The following is an 18,966-nucleotide window of genomic DNA, read 5'->3' as shown; positions in this document are numbered from 1 at the left end:
CCCTTTCGTCTCTTTGATCAAACTACTATCGTCATCTATATTGTTATACGCCCGATTAACCCGTCTGATCCTGTCTTATTGCCACCACATTACATATACTATTCATCTTTTTATCCACTTCCCAGTTCTTTTCCGTTTTTCTAGATGAGAGACCCTTTGACGTTTTTAAGAAAAAATCTTATTTATCCATCTAGTTGTCCCAATATTCTATTTGTGTATAACATTTTTTTAAGCTCACCAAGATGCCTCTTTACATTTTTGCTTGCCAAATTACTTGTGCTATCACTTCTCGTATAGATGGAATTTGTAAATTTTTCCACTTCCTTGCTATCAGTAATTTAGCTGCTGTGATGATGTGTAAAATTAACATTGAATCCTTTATCTTCATTTCTGACTTATTTAAATTTAATAGAATTATTCCCGGCTCAATTGCCAATTTATTTCCTATCATAAAGTCAATTAGTGTAATGATATCTTTCCAATAAATATATATCGGTTGGGGGTACCACCATATATGTAATAAAGTGCCCTCATCAATATTGCACCGCCAACATCTGTCGGATGTGTTTGGGTATATTTTATTTAAAAGATTCAGTGTTAAGTACCATCTATTCAAAAGTTTAAACTCTAAATCTGTCAAATTTAAGCAGTGGACATGTTTATATAATTTATTAAAAGAGCTTTTCCAACTTTCCTCCTCTAGTTGTCTATGAAGATCTTTTTCCCACTTTTCAATTGCTCCGGAAAGTTTATCATGCCTTAACTTATATAAAACTTTAACAGATTAAGATAGCATATTTTTACACTCTCTATTCTTAATCATATACGCTTAGACAAACCCTATAATTCTAAGGTAGTTAAAGATATCCTTCGGTAGGATACAGAATGCTTCTCTTATTTGTTGGAAGGGCTTAATTTTATGATGCTCTGTTATATCTATGATTTTGTTTATTCCCTTGCTCTTCCAAGAGTTCATCTTAATATTATCCAGCATATCGTTAATCACTGTAATTGGTAGTGAATCTATAATTCTGTTCTTTAATCCAACTCTTTTTCTAAATATATCCCACCAAGTTGTTAGATCTCTAATTACATGTGATTTGGATCTTGCCTCAGTTATACCGTTTTTGTTGAGATCCATTTTGGCAAGATATAGGCCCTTCGTATATTGATTCTGCCCGACCATGAGAATCCCAACCACGTAGGTTTTTATTAGTTTGTTTTAATAAGGGTAAGAAATTAGCTTCTATTAACTTTTTTTTACCTATGATATAATAGTTATTCCCAAGTATTTCATTGTTTGGGAGTCCATAATTTTTTATAAGATTATTAACTGATCTCTTACACATGTTCTTAGCTATGACTTCTGACTTATCTAAATTTATTTTATAACCGGATACTCTAGAGTAGCTATTTATCTCCTTTAACATTTCCGGAATAGAAGTTTCTGGCTCTTCAAGTATCAGTAATATATCATCCGCATAAATATTTAGTTTAATCTGCCCTAGCGGGTATCTATAGCCTATAATTTTTTTATTTTGTCTTATAGAAATGGCTAAAGGTTCTAACACTAATATATATAACAATGGTGATAGAGGGCATCCCTGTCTTGTCCCATTGTTGATGTTAAAAATTTGAGAGGTAAATCCAGATCCCATGTGCCTGTAGAGAGTCATAGAGAGCAGAAACCGCTTTTAAAATTGGGCCTGTAAATCCAAATTGTTTTAATGTGGCTGACATAAAGGCCCTATCAAACGCCTTCTCTGAGTCTATTGATATGAGCATGAGTGGGTTCCCCTTAGTCTCTATTGCCTCCAAAATGTCTATTACTTTCTGGATATTGTTAACTGACGACCAACCTGGAATTAAACCAACTTGGTCGTTGTCAATAAGATCTGGTATGACAACTTTCAGTCGATCCACAAGAATCGCCGAGAATATTTTTAGGTCTGTGTTTATCAATGAAATTGGTCTAAAATTACTTATCAGTTCTGGATCTTTATCTGGTTTTGGAATTGGAACGATATTTGCTCTCAATAACTCTCCAGGGCATCTTCCTGTATTTATCATCTAGTTAAAAACATTCACCAGTTCTTCTTTTAATTGATCTTTCATAATTGTATAAAATCTATTTGAAAAGCCATCTGGTCCTGGGGCAGTTCTTTCTTTAAGTTTATCTGTTGCTTTAATAACTTCTGTTTCTGATATGGGTTGGTTTATTACTTCTATTTCGTCGGGTTGAATTTTGAGAATTTTTATATTTTCAAAGAATTTTTTGATTTCTTCAATTACCAAATAAATCCTGTGGTAGACTATATAGATCTCTATAAAAAAATTCAAATGCTCCACCTATTTGTTATGGGGCCATTATGTATGTATCTTTATCCCTAATTCTAGTTATCACTTTTATTTTTTTTCCTTTTTCAACTTACTAGTCATAAGCGCTTCAGGTTTATTGCCTTTTTGATACTATTTAGATTGAAAAATTCTAGTTTTTGCTATTTTATTGGAGAACTGTACATTTAAGTTCTGTTCTATTTCTGATTTTCTTTGCTATTTCTGTAGAAGGTATTATTTTATTATGTTTCTTATATTCATTTAGCTTCTTTCTTTTTCATTCTAGCTGCCATCCCCATCAAGTTGCCTCTAATTAAGCTTTTGTAAGCGCACCATACTACAGAATCTGATGTTTCCTTATTATCATTTTCCACAAAAAAAAGTTTGGTTATTTTTTTTATCTGTTTAATATTATAATTTTTATATAATATATAATCGCTCGATCGCCAGTCTTTACGAAACTTATCAAAAGCGTCTTTGTAATCCAATATGATTGGGTTATGGTCTGACCATGTTATATCCTGTATTACAATCTTTTTAACAAGGTACAGCATGGCCACATCCCCCAAAATAAAGTCTCAAATTCTCTGGTCTCCATATAAATTGCAAATGTCAAACACACCACAGACAACTATTTATAGCTTGAAAACATGTGCAAAATTGCAGCAGAAGCTATTGTTGCTCCAACCACTATCACGATATGCTCCATTAAGAATATCAGAGATGATTATTTCTGTCACGGGTTTGGGGTGAATGGGCTCAGTATGCAGAGATTTGGACAGACACAGTCTTTAAATTCAAGGTCTTTATTATAAGGCAAGTAAATATAATTGAAAAAGTCCCAATGCAAAACAGAAGCAGAAAATAAGGCAGTATCTTGAGAAATAAGTCCTTAATGTGAAAAGTAAAGTCTTTTAAAAAGCGTTGACACTAGATGAATGATGTGAAGGCTTGAGCAAAGTTAAAGCAGGTTTTGCAGGGGTTAACAAGACAGGAGCAGTTTTTGCAGGAGGGTTAACAAGACAGGAGCAGGATTGCTGGCGTTAACCCAGGCAGGAACAGGAGTGCTGGCGTTAACCAGGATTACAGGGAGCTGTTGGCTGGACTCTCTGTGCAGAGCTGCTCCCCTGTGGATCAGTGAGTAGAGAGAGGCAGGGAGGGAGATGCTGTAACTTTCTATCCCTGTCTCTCTCCACACACAGCGCCACCTACTGGCCGGCGTCAGTATTGCATCTAGGTTCAGAACAACAATTTATTGAAACCCAATGTCACACCACAACGTTTAGACCTACACAGTCTTTGTCAAGCTGAACAAAGACCATGTAGGTAAAAACATTGTGGAACCTGAAGCTCTTTGTACTTTCTGCATATTGTATTTGGTACCTGGTGCTGAGTCCTGGTTCAGTTGCACACTGGCTCAGAGTGATGGAAATGAGTGCAGTTCCTTATTTATTTGGAATAGAAAATACTATATGACATGATTGAATGTAAAATACATTTTCAGATCCCCTTCTTTATGGAAGTAGCGATCCTGAACAATTATCCAACTACATTACGCTTACACATGAAATTTCTTCTTTTTTTTTTTTTTAATGTAAGCGTATTGTAGCTGTACAGGCTCCACAGCCAAATTCACCGACTTGGTAGCAAGCATCAGCATTATAAGAACACTGCAAGTACCATAGTCACTACAGCCAACAGTAAAATGGAAGGTCAGATGTAGTGTGTGAAGGTGAGGAATAGGCTTGGCAGACCCCAGGTAAAAGTCAAAACACTCTAAAATGATTTGGGTATGCGACAGAGCTCCTGTACTCCGACCGACTACCTCCAACCTATCCACTTCATAGCTGCTTGCAGGGACTATGGAATGCTTCCGCCCCATTCACCGACAATTGACTGGGGTCCATCTGGAGTGTTTCCACCCAAAAGGCAAGTATCATCCCCTCTACCTATTCCTCTGCAGCTTTCCTTCCAGGCGGGTTTCGTCCCCTCTGCCAATTCCTCTGCAGCTCTGCTTACAGTGATTGCTATTGCCTTTACAAAGGCACTTGCGGTTGTCAGGCCTAGCTCTCTTGATTTATCCCAGGGCTAGCGGGATCATGCAGCCAGCCAACAGGTCCGAACACTCTGTCACTGGGATCCCTAAAAATCCACACAGGACACAAGTTCCACAAGGAACTAACATATGTTCGTTACATCAACTCAATTATTATTATTATTATTATTATTATTGCCATTTATATAGCGCCAACAGATCCGTAGCGCTTTACAATATTATGAGAGGGGGGATGTAACTATAAATAGGACAATTACAAGAAAACTTACAGGAACCATAGGTTGAAGAGGACCCTGTTCAAACGAGCTTACAGTCTCTAGGAGGTGGGGTATAAGACATGTTAGGACAGGAAATATCAATCAAATAGGGTGGGAGTGAAGCAGAGCTGGAGGAGAGAGTAAAACAATGCCCTATAGGAGAGAGCAAGAGACAGGTATGTAAGGTAGAGGTTCAGGGCTGCCATCAGAAATTATGGGACCCCTGACGCAGCCCAAAGTCTGGGCCCCCGGGGCCCACCCCTGAGCCCGGCTGTGTCTGCCCTCATGACCCGCCTCCGAGTGCCCCCACAAGGATGAAGTGTGTTTGCACTGAATTTAGTGTGCGTATAATGGATGCAAAGTGCTTGAGTAAAGTGGGTGTGGATATTGTGGATGTGGTGTTTTATAGTGGATGCAGATTGTATGTTTGTGTTTATTAGATGCAGAGTGTGTTTGTGTAGTGGATGTAGTGTGTATAGTGAATGCAGAGTGCATGTTTGTCTAGTGGATGTAGTGTGTGTGTATAGTGAATGCAGAGTGCATGTTTGTCTAGTGGATGTAGTGTGTGTGTATAGTGAATGCAGAGTGCACGTTTGTCTAGTGGATGTAGTGTGTGTGTATAGTGAATGCAGAGTGCCTGTTTGTCTAGTGGATGTAGTGTGTGTGTATAGTGAATGCAGAATGTGTTTGTGTAGTGGATGTAGTGTGTGTATAGTGAATGCAGAGTGCGTGTTTGTGTAGTGGATGTAGAGGGTGTATAGTGAATGCAGAATGTGTGTTTGTGTAGTGGATGTAGTGTGTGTAGTGAATACAGTGTGTTTGTGTAGCAGATGCACTGTTTGTGTGTATAGTGAATGCAGAGTGTGCATAATGAATGCAGAGAGTGTGTGTGTAGTGCATGTAGTGTGTGTGTGTATAGTTACTGCAGAGTGTGTAGTGAATGTAGTGTGTGTATAGTGGATGAACAGTGTATGTTTGTGTTGTGGATGTAGTGTTTGTATTAGATGCAATGTGTATAGTTGCTGCAGTGTATAGTGACTGCAAAGTGTGTGTTTTTGTGGTGGATGCAGTGAGTATAATGAATGTGGTGTGTGTGTTTGTGTAGTGAATGCAGTTTGTGTGTTTGTGTAGATGATGCTGTGTGTGTTTGTGTAGTGAATGCTTTGTGTATCGTGAATGTGGTGTGTCTGTTTGTGAAGTGAATGCAGTTTGTGTGGTGGATTGTGTGTGTGTGTGTGTGTGTGTAGTGAATGCAATTTGTGTTTGTGTAGATGATGCTGTGTGTGTTTGTGTAGTGAATGCAGTTTGTGTTGTGAATGATTTGTGTATAGTGAATGTGGTGTGTGTGTTTTTGAAGTGAATGCAGTTTGTGTGTTTGTGTAGATGATGCTGTATGTGTTTGTGTAGTGAATGCTTTGTGTATAATGAATGTGCTGTGTGTGTTTGTGAAGTGAATGCAGTTTGTGTGGTGGATTGTGTGTGTGTGTGTAGTGAATGCAATTTGTGTGTTTGTGTAGATGATGCTGTGTGTTTGTGTAGTGAATGCATTTTGTGTGTTAGTGTAGATGATGCTGTGTGTGTTTGTGTAGTGGATGCTGTGTGTGTTTGTGTAGATGATGCTGTGTGTGTTTGTGTAGATGATGCTGTGTGTGTTTGTGTAGATGATGCTGTGTGTGTTTGTGTAGATGATGCTGTGTGTATTTGTGTATTGAATGCATTTTGTGTGTTTGTGTAGATGATGCTGTGTGTGTTTGTGTATTGAATGCATTTTGTGTGTTTGTGTAGATGATGCTGTGTGTGTTTGTGTAGTGAATGCATTTGTGTGTTTGTGTAGATGATGCTGTGTGTGTTTGTTTAGTGAATGCAGTTTGTGAATGCAGTTTGTGTTTTTGAGGTGAATGTGTCTTTATGTTTGATAAATGCAGTAAGGGTATTTTGTTTTCCTTTCAATTTTGATTTAAAAAAAAATAAAGTATTTCCCCCCTCCCTGCCTCTTACCTGTAGCCAGGGAGGGGGGACACTGGATTCCCTGGTGGTCCAGTCGGTGGCTCAGCAGTTGGTCCAGCCTTCAACTCTACAGAAGGGCCCTGCAGTCTTCATCTCTCCCTTCCAGCTCTACTTCCTTAATGAGCCCGGCATGCATTGCGTGCTGCGGAGCGTTGCCGCGGCAACGCTTTACAGCCGCGGCAACGCTTTACAGCCGCTCGCGAGAATGCCGGAGTGGGAGGTGAGTGTGAAGACAGAAGGGCCCGCAGAGGCATGTATACATAGCGGTACTCGCTATATATATGTGCAGATTGAAGGGCTGGGGGCCCGGATATGCAGAGCATTAGCAGTGCAGTCCGGGCCCCCCAGGACCGCCGGGCCCGTGACAACCGTCATGGTTGTCACCCCCTGATGGCGGCCCTGTAGAGGTTACTCTGGGAGGCCATAAGTTTTCCTGAAGAGATGGGTTTTAAGGCCCTTCTTAAATGATTGAAGACTAGGGGAGAGTCTGATGGCGATAGGCAGGCTATTCCATAGGAAAGGAGCCGCCCGCGAGAGGTCCTGCAAGCGCGAGTCAATAAAACACAATTAACCAAATCATATAAAAAACCAAACATACAGGAACTTATAATAACATTACCACATATTTATAATGGGGTGTGGAAGTCAATAATAAACACGAAACATCTCTCCTGCCTTCAGAATTCGCAATATGCAAATCTACCTGAATATGCAAACTAGCAATCCTTGCTATTCAGGTAGTGCATACCACTGTTGCTAGATCCTTGCAACCAACAGGTGGCGCTGTGCAGGCTCCACAGCCAAATACACCAACTTGGTAGCAAGCATCAGCAGGACAGGAGAGCATACAAAACATACAACAACAAAACAACAATACACACCCTGCATCTTTCATGGGTACAGTGTGACTAAAACATAAGAATAGTCCAGTGACCTACATAAATATTCTGTCTGAAGCTCCAGGTGATGGTGACTACCGTCACAGAGTACTATACAAAGGCACTCTTGGCACTATAATACTACAGTGCACCGTTATAAGTATTGCATTTGTAGTGTTCCTTTAACATGGCTCTGTCACCTCCTGAGGTCTTTAAATATTTTTCAAAGACCCCGGGTGCTGAAGTAGTCCCTACTTTGTCTCACGATATCTTTATAACAGGTTGTAATGTCAATGGTTTTTTATAAGCATTTCATAATGATTTTATCTTTAGAAAACATTTTTTTTTGGTTCTTTTGGAGAGGAGTGAAAAAAGATCCGAACTGCACAGAGTTGGAGATCTGCGCATGACCCTTACTTGACCGGGTTTAGAGATTTGCGCATTTATCTGCATGTCATTTCCTAACACACCACAACTCACTCTCTACTTGATCACAAAACCTACATTATAGGGATGACTCTTGCTCCTGCAGATTCAATGCTTTTCACATAAGAGGCAGCAATGTACGATGAGCCATGCAATTCCCACTCTTCAAAAATTGTCTCCTGTGTCAATATTCCTGAAACGGCAAGACACAATCAACATATGGCCATTAGACAAATGTTAAAAGTAAAACACAAATGAATTCTGTAAATCACGTACTTACCCATATTATATATAATTTATTCAATGTGCTTTATTATGAAATATTTTACTACATTAAATCGAAACCCCAATGTGACAGTCTCGAGTCTCTTTCACGTGTTTTCTCATACAGATTATATTCAGTCCACTTCAACCTAGTGTCTGAAATATCTCACACAACCAATAGCTTCCCATAAATGAAGGAAATAATTAGCATACAAACAACCGCATGATATCTACATGCTTTGGAATCCATCACAGAAATGAGCCAAAGAATCACATTGATGAACCATTCAGCCACATGTTGCTTCTCATTCATGGAAAAACCAAACAGAATAAAGAAGACAGAACTGTGCAAGTGAATGCAAGCCTCTAACAGCGTCCATGATTTTTTTTTATTTATTTTTTTAAACAAACACTGTGCAGATGTTAATGGAAACATATGCAAACATATGCAGCTAGTCAGAATTTAAAAAACTTTTGAACAACCTTACTTGGAGGTAAGAGAGATAAAGGGCTTGAGTTAGGACCCATATTTAAAAGGAGCAATATGAGTCTTAAACCATTCATCCGTAATCATGCAATATAGCCCCCTCAAAAAAACTATTTTCTTGGATAACACTCCACCGGATTGGTGGTTGTGGTAATGGTGCCTTTCGTGTCCCTTTCCCTTATCTGCAAAAACACCTCTGTAAAAGGCAAGAATGTCTATGTAATACAATTTAAGATGTGAAATTAAATACTGGATCGCTGTAATAGGACTAACAATTCACTATTATTTTTATTATTATTATATTATTTAGCAGCTTTTGTTGTGTCTATTGTACCAACCTGCGCTGAATAAATTAAAATTTATATTAACAAAATAAGAATTCAGACAACATAAGTCATGTACATTTGTTAACAAACTCGGGTTACTGATTTGTGGTGCACGTCATGCATGGTTAACATCTTGTGTATTTACACAAAATCTGTCATTAATATCTTCGCACCACCACTTCTCTGACAAGCATTTCCATACAAAAGAAAGTAACTACTTATGCCAAGTCCTGTAATTCATAGAAAAATAAAACATGTCCTTAATGATTTATCAAGTACATTTCTGCTGATTTGTGTCTATATCATGTGTATAAACAACTCAACGTGAGAATATGGGGCCCAGAACCTGCTGTACAGGCCTGTCTGCCCAGAATTAGTCACCTTATGTTCTCGCAATGAGAAGCACCAGATTACTAGGAGATCTTGGAGAGCATAACTGCGGCAAATGACAATCTTACGCTGGATTTAAGGCAAGTTAACTCTTTATTTACTGCAACGTTCGGAGAAGTAATCTAAATGTCAATTTGTACACTTCAGCATTATACAGGTTTTTTTCATAATGCTGGAATGTTCCTTTTAAGTTAATGGAAAACAAAACACAGAAATGTTTCTAATATGAATGCATCTGCAAGAGGGCACATTGAGTGGGTTATATGCTTTTTAGATTCTGCCACTTAGGCTATTCATTATTGAGACCTAAGTATTTATTCTATCAACCTTCCCAATTCCTAGTTAAATTAATAATTAAGAAGGCAGCATTATAGTCAAATTTTAAAAACATGACCTCCTGCTCTGGATATCTTCTAGAATGCAATGAAGATATGTTTCAAGGGAGGCACCATAACAACTTAATCAGAAACGGTTTAACCTCCAAGTCTTGAATGCGCAGCCCGTTAGCTCTTCCTATCCCCTACAGTCAGGGTTTAAAACACGAAGTCTCGAATAAGGGCACTATTGAATGTCTGAGTAGCTCTTCATTCACAAAACAGAGTGAGAAATGTACGTAGTTCTTTAAATCACACGGTTGTTGATATAGGGGTGCCCAAAAGGTAGATCCCCAGATGTTTTAAAACTACAACTTCCATGATGTTTTGTCATTCTAAAGGCATGCAAAGCATCATGGGAGTTCTAGTTCTACAAAATCTGGGGATCTACCATTTGGGTACCCTTGATATATGGCATCTCAAATTGGACTGCTCCTTTATATCACATTGCAGTTGATATTATGGCATTACAAATCTTAAAAACATGTTTTTTAAACATTATCGTTCCACAGTCTTTAAACTAAGATTTTACGTGGTTCTTTGAAAAACAAAAGCATACATACAAAACAATAGGTGGAACCGCTTGAACCTTTGATAATCTGTAAAACACAATGGTATATACAAAATAGCGTAGTATATCTATACAATAATGTGCAATATGGAAAATAAATGGTAGTTACACTCACAAGGTTGGAGTCATACCATCATATGACTCTTTTAGTATGCTCCTTTGGACCATTCAGAGGTTGTCCAGACCCTTATGCAGCCAACATCTTGGTTATCTTCTTTATATTTTTAGTTGATGTTTCAAAATAAAGTTGTAGGATATCCAAATATTCTCTCAAGAAATGACTTTATTCAGAGAATATTTGGATATCCTACAACTTTATTTTGAAACATCAACTAAAAATATAAAGAAGATAACCAAGATTTTGGCTGCATAAGGGTCTGGACAACCTCTGAATGGTCCAAAGGAGCATACTAAAAGAGTCATATGATGGTATGACTCCAACCTTGTGAGTGTAACTACCATTTATTTTCCATATTGCACATTATTGTATAGATATACTACGCTATTTTGTATATACCAGTGTGTTTTACAGATTATCAAAGGTTCAAGCGGTTCCACCTATTGTTTTGTATGTATGCTTATGTTTTTATGGTGGTGTAAGGGATAGCACATATTAGGTGTTTAGAGCTGCTTACTGCCTTTTCTTTCCCACTGTATATACAATTTTTCTTTGAAAAACAAACCAATATAAAGTTCAGAGCAACTGTAACTGGTAGAACCAGTCTGCAAAAGAACTGACTCATTGTTATCTGCTACGTTCTTTCCTAAAACATGTTGCTATCAAGCACAATAATTACAAGGAGAGTTGTAAAAATGGGGCAATTTAGAAAATTCTTAGGATAGCAATAGACACCAATGCATTAGCTTCAGGTCTGTGTTTTGATAAAAAATACAATAATATTTAATACAAACAATATTTCAATATTTTATAGAATTATAAATAAAAGCAGTTTTTAAAAACATATTTCATTTTTCTTTTTTTGTGTGTTTCACTGTAGTAATAACTTAAAGGAACACCCAACTCAATTTAGTTGTTACCACACTCCAGTAAATGCTACTGCATTGAAATGGAAGTAAAAAAATTAAAAATTGTACTCCACTGTACTTCCATGTTGTAGACAACATTACCATCGCATGATGGGCATGATCATGGGTGCTCTGGAACCTACATATCGCACAAGCACAAAAAGAAAAAATAAATAGCACAAGTAATATCTAATATTTTGATTTAAGATAAGCTTTTCTAATAATTTCATATGTTTTGTAGAACATTTTAAAATGATTATTTTAGAATATTAAAAAACATAACATATAAAATATATATATATCTGAGGCGGAGGCTAACCTTCGAGATATCCAGACATGTGGTGCACGAGCTCCTGTTTCTTTGGCTGATTTTAGAGTGCTACTCCCGACTAATAAGCTAATACTCCCACTAAAGACCACTTCTCCTATCGGGGGTTCCTGGTCAAGCATATTGAGACCTTACCTGAGACTTTTAACCTCCCAGAAGCCAGAGATCCACCGCTACGGCCTACTGGGGACAGAGTTGGGGAGTAGCAGTCAATTTCACCCTTCAGATCACTATGCAGCTATAGAGTCCCGCTGCCCTCCTAACCCCTCTCCCCCAGACCGGTGGGGCATATCCTGGTCCCCACTGGACTGCCTCAAGCTGCACTTACCATTCATTACAAGCTGCACTTTTTCCGCAACTCCAACTATACAAGATGGCAGATGCCCTTCCACCTGTCTTGCACGGCGTAAGCCCATCTCAGGAACCTCATTGCGACTTCTTTGAATCTCGTCTGGACTAGATATTTCGGGCCTTTTGGGTTAGGCTGCGAGAGCGTGCTAAAGCCACCCAGACAAAACAGCGGGAAGAGGGAGAGAGAACCTTACTTCCGGAGATGCGAGAGCCCCTTAGGATGATGCTATTGTTCAAGCATCTCATCTTTCTACTGTTTGCATACCTCCGCCCTGAGGCAGGGCCCCTCTGCATTGACCAGGAGGATCACACCACCAACAACAGCTACCACTCAGCTTTTCCGACTACCCCTGGTGGGGAAAGGACTTGGCCTCCGAGACACGGAGGGCTGGAGGGATGCCCCCTATCAATGTTATTCTGCACATACTCCCATGATCTTCCCTAAACGTTCACTAGGTTTGTAATGGAGCGCCTGTAACCAGAGTGGTACCTCCGCTGTAGATTCTCCCAGGTCCCATTATTAAGCAGTGATTATAACTTTCACATACCCAAACATCATTCGAGACTTAATGAAGGGTACAAAATGAACTGGCTTATTCAGCCAAAAGCACACACATTTATAAATCAGACCCCCTGCATAGGTTCTTCATTGTATTCCACATAACCCCTCCCAGGCATCTCTGTGTCTAGGATAAAATTGAATTGATAACCAGTAAACTAATTACCTCCAGGTCACAGAGGGTACACACACAAAAACCCCAAAAACAAACTCAATACACATAAATACCCCCACATGTCCTATATCCCTGAATAACCCTGATCTGAGCATCTAAATTGGCCAAATAGTGCTCAGATCCATGTAGTGATGGGAATATGCCACAAGGGCAAAGTTCTGACCTGCTGCACATGTGGTACTAAACCCAAAATAGTTGCAGGGCGATTAGTGCTTTTTCCCAACTTTCGGGAGCTCCTGTGACGAACTAAGGGGTACTCCTCCTGGCTCTCAGGGAGCGTTTGTTCCTTACAGTCTTGGGCACCTTCCCTCCAAAAAATGCTCTCCTGGCAGGTCGGCAAGGGGGTCAAAACACTGGACCAATATGACCGGGAACCACAAGGTCGCATAGCCAAAAACAGTTCCAGAGAGATCGCGACTAAGTACCGCTGAAGTATGTTCATGAGTTGGTCCGTGCGAATGACTGCCAGGGAGCGAGCGTTTGGCTGAATTTGGGAGAGGAAAGGTACCGAACCAGGGGAACTGCGGAGAAGTCTCTTAGGGAGGCCAGGCAGGTTAACTCCCGAATGTTTTTTTTGTATACGGACCATAGTCCTTGGGCAGGGGGCTAGCTAGCAGGCTTCTCCAGGGGCTTGTGGCATAGACACTTTGCCACAACTTATAGAATATTTTTGACAAGTGCTTTGTTAATATTTTAATTGTATCTACTCTTATGATCTCTACCTGGTGTAGTGCAGCAGTAGGTTTATATCCCTAGTTCTAGTGGAAAAAAATTAAACAAATTTTTCTCATGGAAGTTACATTAACATGTTATTTAGTACTCTTTACTTTAATTCAGTGGTTTCCAAACCAATCCTCAAGGCGCGCCTACCAGTCCAGGATTTAGGGATTGCCCAGTTGTGTCAAAGGTGTTTTTAGAAAAAAGAAAAAAAGAAAAACACTTTGGAACGTGATTTTCCTGTTCAGCTAGCCTTACTTGTTTTAAAGTTCGTTTTTGATAAATATTAAAGGACCACTATAGTGCCAGGAAAACATACTCGTTTTCCTGGCACTATAGTGCCCTGAGGGTGCCCCCACCCTCAGGGACCCCCTCCCGCCCTCCTCCTCTCCTCCTTCCTTGCGATGTCATCGGCTGAATGCGCATGAGCGGCAGGAGCCGCGCGCGCATTCAGCCAGTCGCATAGGAAAGCATTTACAATGCTTTCCTATGGACGCTGGCGTCTTCTCACTGTGATTTTCACAGTGAGAAGCACGCAAGCACCTCTAGCGGCTGTCAATGAGACAGCCACTAGAGGCTCTGGAGGCTGGATTAACCCTCAGTATAAACATAGCAGTTTCTCTGAAACTGCTATGTTTATAAAAAAAAAAGGGTTAACCCTAGCTGGACCAGGCACCCAGACCACTTGATTAAGCTGAAGTGGTCTGGGTGCTTAGAGTGGTCCTTTAAGCCTAGACTGTCCATGACAGTTGCCTTATAGTTAGACTTGATGACCTAGCCTGATTTATTATTACTGTATTTTTAGTCACATAAAATTGTGCAATTGCTTTCTATGCCATGCCAATATATCACAGTGTATGTGATCGGAAACATGCCATTGCTGTTGTGGCATCGCAAGTCTGAATGTACTCGTTTGCACAGCAAAAATAAATGAATAAATATAAAAAAGGATATTTATCCCCAAAAAAACGATATCGTGGCCTTTGTTAGCTATTTAGTTATGTCTTGAAATGACAGTTCAGCTGGTAGCGCAGTTGAAGGGTTTCTTCCTTTAATTTTTCTCTTTAAGTAACACTTCAAGCTGGCATTGAGACCCCATTTTAAAGATTTTTTTTTTTAAATTATTTTAGAATGCATTAATGTAAAAGTAATATTTGCTGTTGCATTTGCAACTATCCCTGCTGAAACCACGGAGGGAATGAAACCTCTTTGGTTTCATTCCATTTGCCCAGTTGTTTTCAGTGAGAATGGTTGTGCACATTCAACAGACCTATAGTAGCAAGGAATGTGTGCATGTGTATTGCAGTAACCATAAACACTAAACCTAATTCTAGCCCCTAACTACTAAGCTGAACACAAGAGGAAAAAAAATACAGAAAAACACGGACATCAAGGTAGAAGTAGGGATTATGGAATGCTCCCTCTACAAAGTCTAAAATAAATGTATTCAGTTAATAAATTGTAGTGAACTGAAAAACTAATTGCAAGGTTTAGGCCAAAATAACTGATTTGGTAAAATTATCCAACTTGTCTTTAACCCCTGTTAGCTATTTTAGCCTAAATTTTGAAATTTAGCCTTCAATTCCCAATTTGGTGTTTAGTAAATGAAAGTGGAAAGGTGAGAATGGAACTTATTGTTTCTGATTCCAGTACAAGTGAGTGCAACAAGGTAATCTTGTATGTATAAACAGAATAAGCATTTCATGTGTAGTTGTCCTTAAAGGACCACTATAGTGCCAGGAAAATTAACTTGTTTTCCTGGCACTATAGTATTAATAAGTCGTCGCCCCCCCACCCCCCCCGCCTCATGGCCCCTCCTCCCGCCAGGCTGAAGGGGGAGGAAGGGGTTAATATTTTACCTTTCTCCAGCACCGGGCTCCCTCAGCGCTGGGGACTCTCCTCCCTCTGCCGCCGAATGCGCGCACATTCAGTCAGTCCATAGGAAAGCATTCTCAATGATTTTCTTTGATCGGTGGCGTCTTCTCAATGTGAAAATCACAGTGAGAAGCGCAGAAGCGCCTCTAGCGGCTGTCAATGAGACAGCCACTAGAGGCTGGATTAACCAAAATGTAAACTTTCTCTGAAACTGCTATGTTTACAGCAGGCAGGGTTAACCCTAGATGGACCTGGCACCCAGACCACTTCATTGAGCTAAAGTGGTCTGGGTGCCTATAGTGGTCCTTTAACAAAACTTAAAGCGACACTATAGTCACCAGAACAACTACAGCTTAATGTGGTGAGCATAATCATTACCTTCAGGCATTTCTGAGAAAAGGCAGTATTTACATTGCCCCCTAGGGACACCTGTAGTGACCACTGCCATTCAGCATCTCCACGCGCTGCATGGGCAAGCTTCCTAAATGGTGGTTTTAACACTATAGGGTCAAGAATACATGATGGGGTTCATGACCTTATAGTGTTCCTTCAACCCCTTAAGGACACATGACATGTGTTACGTCACGATTTCCTTTTATTCCAGAAGTTTGGTTTGGGGTTAAATGAAAATTATAGTGTTAGGAATACAAATATGTATTCCTAATGCTATAGTGCCCTAATTACTGTTTAGGTAGCAGGGCCAGTGCTGCCAGAGTTAAAAAGAGGATTTACTTACATTTCAGCCTCCACAGCAGTCTTCCTGCTCAAGCTCCGTTTCTTTGGCTGAGCTCATCAATGACCGAAAGTGTAATTCCTCATTGGGCAGTGTTATTGGGAGTCAAGAGTTTTGGGCTGGCTAACAAATTCTGTGCAAAACTGGCGTCTGATGCCAGCAGACACAGCATGCTGGCAGCAGACAGCCAATGGTGGCATAGCTTCCTCCTTCTGCTACCCCTGTCCTCCCAACAATCTGCCCCTTTTGACTTTCCTCCCCTCTCGGCGAGGAGGAGTGACAGTCTACCTTCCCCTTCAGGCAATGGGAAATGCCATCTGCCAACAAGCATTTGATTAGCGTCAACAACCGAAAATGCATATTTCTAGAGTCTGTATGTGCAGCATTTCACTTTGAAACCAGGGAGGATTGGGCTAAGGGGAGAACTTAAAAGAATGTAAAATAAGTTTTTGCTCTTTTCTCTATTTGTTTGAGTTTGAGGGAAATACCACCACAGAAAGGGTTATTCTAACGAGAACCAGGTTTTTTTTTTATGAAAACACTGTTAGAATACTATTGTAATTTTACAGAAGCAGACAGAGCACCACAAGTTTTAATAATTTGAGTTACTGCTGTCAATTCGCCATTGTCAACCTCAAAATTCCGAAAGTTCCAAATAATGACCAGCACAAAATCTGGTTTGAAAAGAATTCAACAATCCATCAGAGAGCACTTCAAATAACACTGTAATTGCCATGTACACTAAAGTAGTACTACCGGAAAAGCTACCTGTAGGCACAGGAGCAATTGAGTATTGTTAATTTGTTTTCCTTGCTAGATGAACAAGTTGTACTAAAATATAAAAATTACTAACTGCACAGTATGTATTAATAAAGGTAAATACAGCTCTAAAGAACACAACGACTTGAAAACGTTTATTTTGAAAGTAAAGTCTAATACAACTAGAGCTTGTTCTAAGGCTTACTGTTAAACGCTAAAAGATACAATAGTTAAAACAAACAAATCATGTTGTATTCTGATACCATTTATTCTGTATCATTCAATATGTAGATACACTATCCTCCTTGAAAATGTTAGTCATCTTACCTTACCAATTTTATTTCTTCTTTCAAATATATTTTATTAAAGATATATTTTTACAAGGGCAATAATTTTTACAATAAAAAAGAAAATACCATATATTTTGTACATTAAAAGAGTAAATATCAATGTATGCAGTCCATATGTAAATCAATTATGAAAGTATTGAACAGGCACTTTATAATCCATTTCATTGTGATAACATATTGGTATAAGTGAACTATGCAATTAAATTGCAATGTTAATAAATAAAACAAAAGATAAAGAAATGGAGGGGGGGGGGGGTAGGATGGGGGGGGGGGGGGGGCAAAGAAAGAAGAAACCGAGAAGGAAAAAAGGGGAAGGGGAGTGCCTGAGAACCAATTTGTACCCCTTATTTTCTAGTATATAATTAAAAACTTCTTTAATAGTGGGGATTGTTGGTGACCTCCAGTATCTGGGGATGACCGTAGTAGCAGGTAGAAGGATATGTCCAATTGTAATTTTGTCAATTTTTTGTGAGTACGGGAATATTAGAATTTACTTTTTGGATTAATTTATGTATTTCCTGCCAAAATTGTGTTTTGTTCAATACCAAAAAAACATGTGAACGCGAGCCAATCATTCCACAGTAATTCCAACATTTATCTGAAATATCTGGATTTTATTTTATTCAACCTATAGTAGGATAAATACTATCTATAAATCATTTTGAAATTTTGTAACATTTAGAATAGATTTCTTTATAAATAGACTGAATTAGTGATAGTAATAGCAGGACAATAAATAGAAATTGATTGCTAGAAGTGAATCAGCCTAGAACAGACTACTTTAGTAACAGAGAAATTGTAAATTAAGGAGATAAGCTAGTGTAACTATTTATAGTGATACAATAAAATATGGGCTTCTTTATTAGAAGACTTGGGATCACAAATGTAGTGTGATCTCTCTCTCTCTCAGCACTCTCTCTTTCCTGTTATCTTACTAAATGCATTTTAAATTTTAATGTCTGGATTGGCCAATCACTACACCTCTGTCTCTGGTGCTGTGGTCCCTGGTCATCATACAGAGTCATGACACTCAGATGGTCAGTGGTAGCCAGTGATACATTGTGATACCCAACATCCTGCAATCCCAGGGATGCCTGTCCATGCTGGCCCCTGGGCGGGTCTCTTACCGATGATAGGTCTGGTGTTGACAGGCTGGCCGTGTCCATGCAGAGTGGAGGCCAGGGACCGCGAGTAGAGCAGCAGAGCGCCGAGCAGCAGGACGGCCAGGCAGCCGATGATGGCACACTGTCTCCTGGAGCAGCCATTCCTCCCGATACATGCTTGCGCTCGGCGCAGCTTCCAGGATAAGTTATATTGGCACTGAGCCATCAGCCGCTGGCTCCCCCTCCTCCTCCTCCTCAATTTACAGCCAGAGAGACCGCATTGCATCAATGAGCAGCGCTCTTACTGATCTCACACTATGGAGGCAGAGCGACAGGAATGGAGCCCGGGCCATGGACTTCCTCCTCACACTGTCAGCCAGCTCACACCCACTTACCTTGTGTGTCCCTACCACACCAAAGCTGGCTGGGTGAGTGTGAGTGAGATAGGGGGAGGGGAGGGGAGGAGGGCCAGTCACACTAACACGGGAACAGTAACATCTGGCCTTATAATATATCATAACACTGATAATATACACTGAAATATACACTAACTGATAATATCCCATAACAATGATAATATAATATACACTAACTGATAATATACACTGACACTGATA

The 18,966-nt window shown here is 39.6% G+C and overlaps 1 protein-coding gene across 1 annotated transcript in view; it reads right to left on the bottom strand.

Annotated features, from left to right (window-relative positions):
* LOC134608513 (gamma-glutamyl hydrolase-like) overlaps positions 1–18,763 on the bottom strand; it is a 58,770-nt gene extending 40,007 nt beyond the window's left edge. Inside the window, exons 1-2 of the mRNA XM_063451364.1 lie at positions 18,374–18,763; positions 8,040–8,154 (exon numbers count right to left, since the gene is read on the bottom strand). Coding sequence (XP_063307434.1) covers positions 8,040–8,154; positions 18,374–18,635 — 377 coding nt within the window. The 5' untranslated portion in view covers positions 18,636–18,763. The remainder of the gene's footprint in view (positions 1–8,039; positions 8,155–18,373) is intronic.
* Between the last annotated feature and the right edge of the window lie 203 nt (positions 18,764–18,966).

Source organism: Pelobates fuscus, chromosome 4, assembly GCF_036172605.1.
Source record: "Pelobates fuscus isolate aPelFus1 chromosome 4, aPelFus1.pri, whole genome shotgun sequence".
NCBI classification, from domain to species: domain Eukaryota; kingdom Metazoa; phylum Chordata; class Amphibia; order Anura; family Pelobatidae; genus Pelobates; species Pelobates fuscus.
The sequence above is the reverse complement of the archived record's forward strand: the minus strand, read 5'-3'. Positions and strand labels throughout refer to the sequence as shown.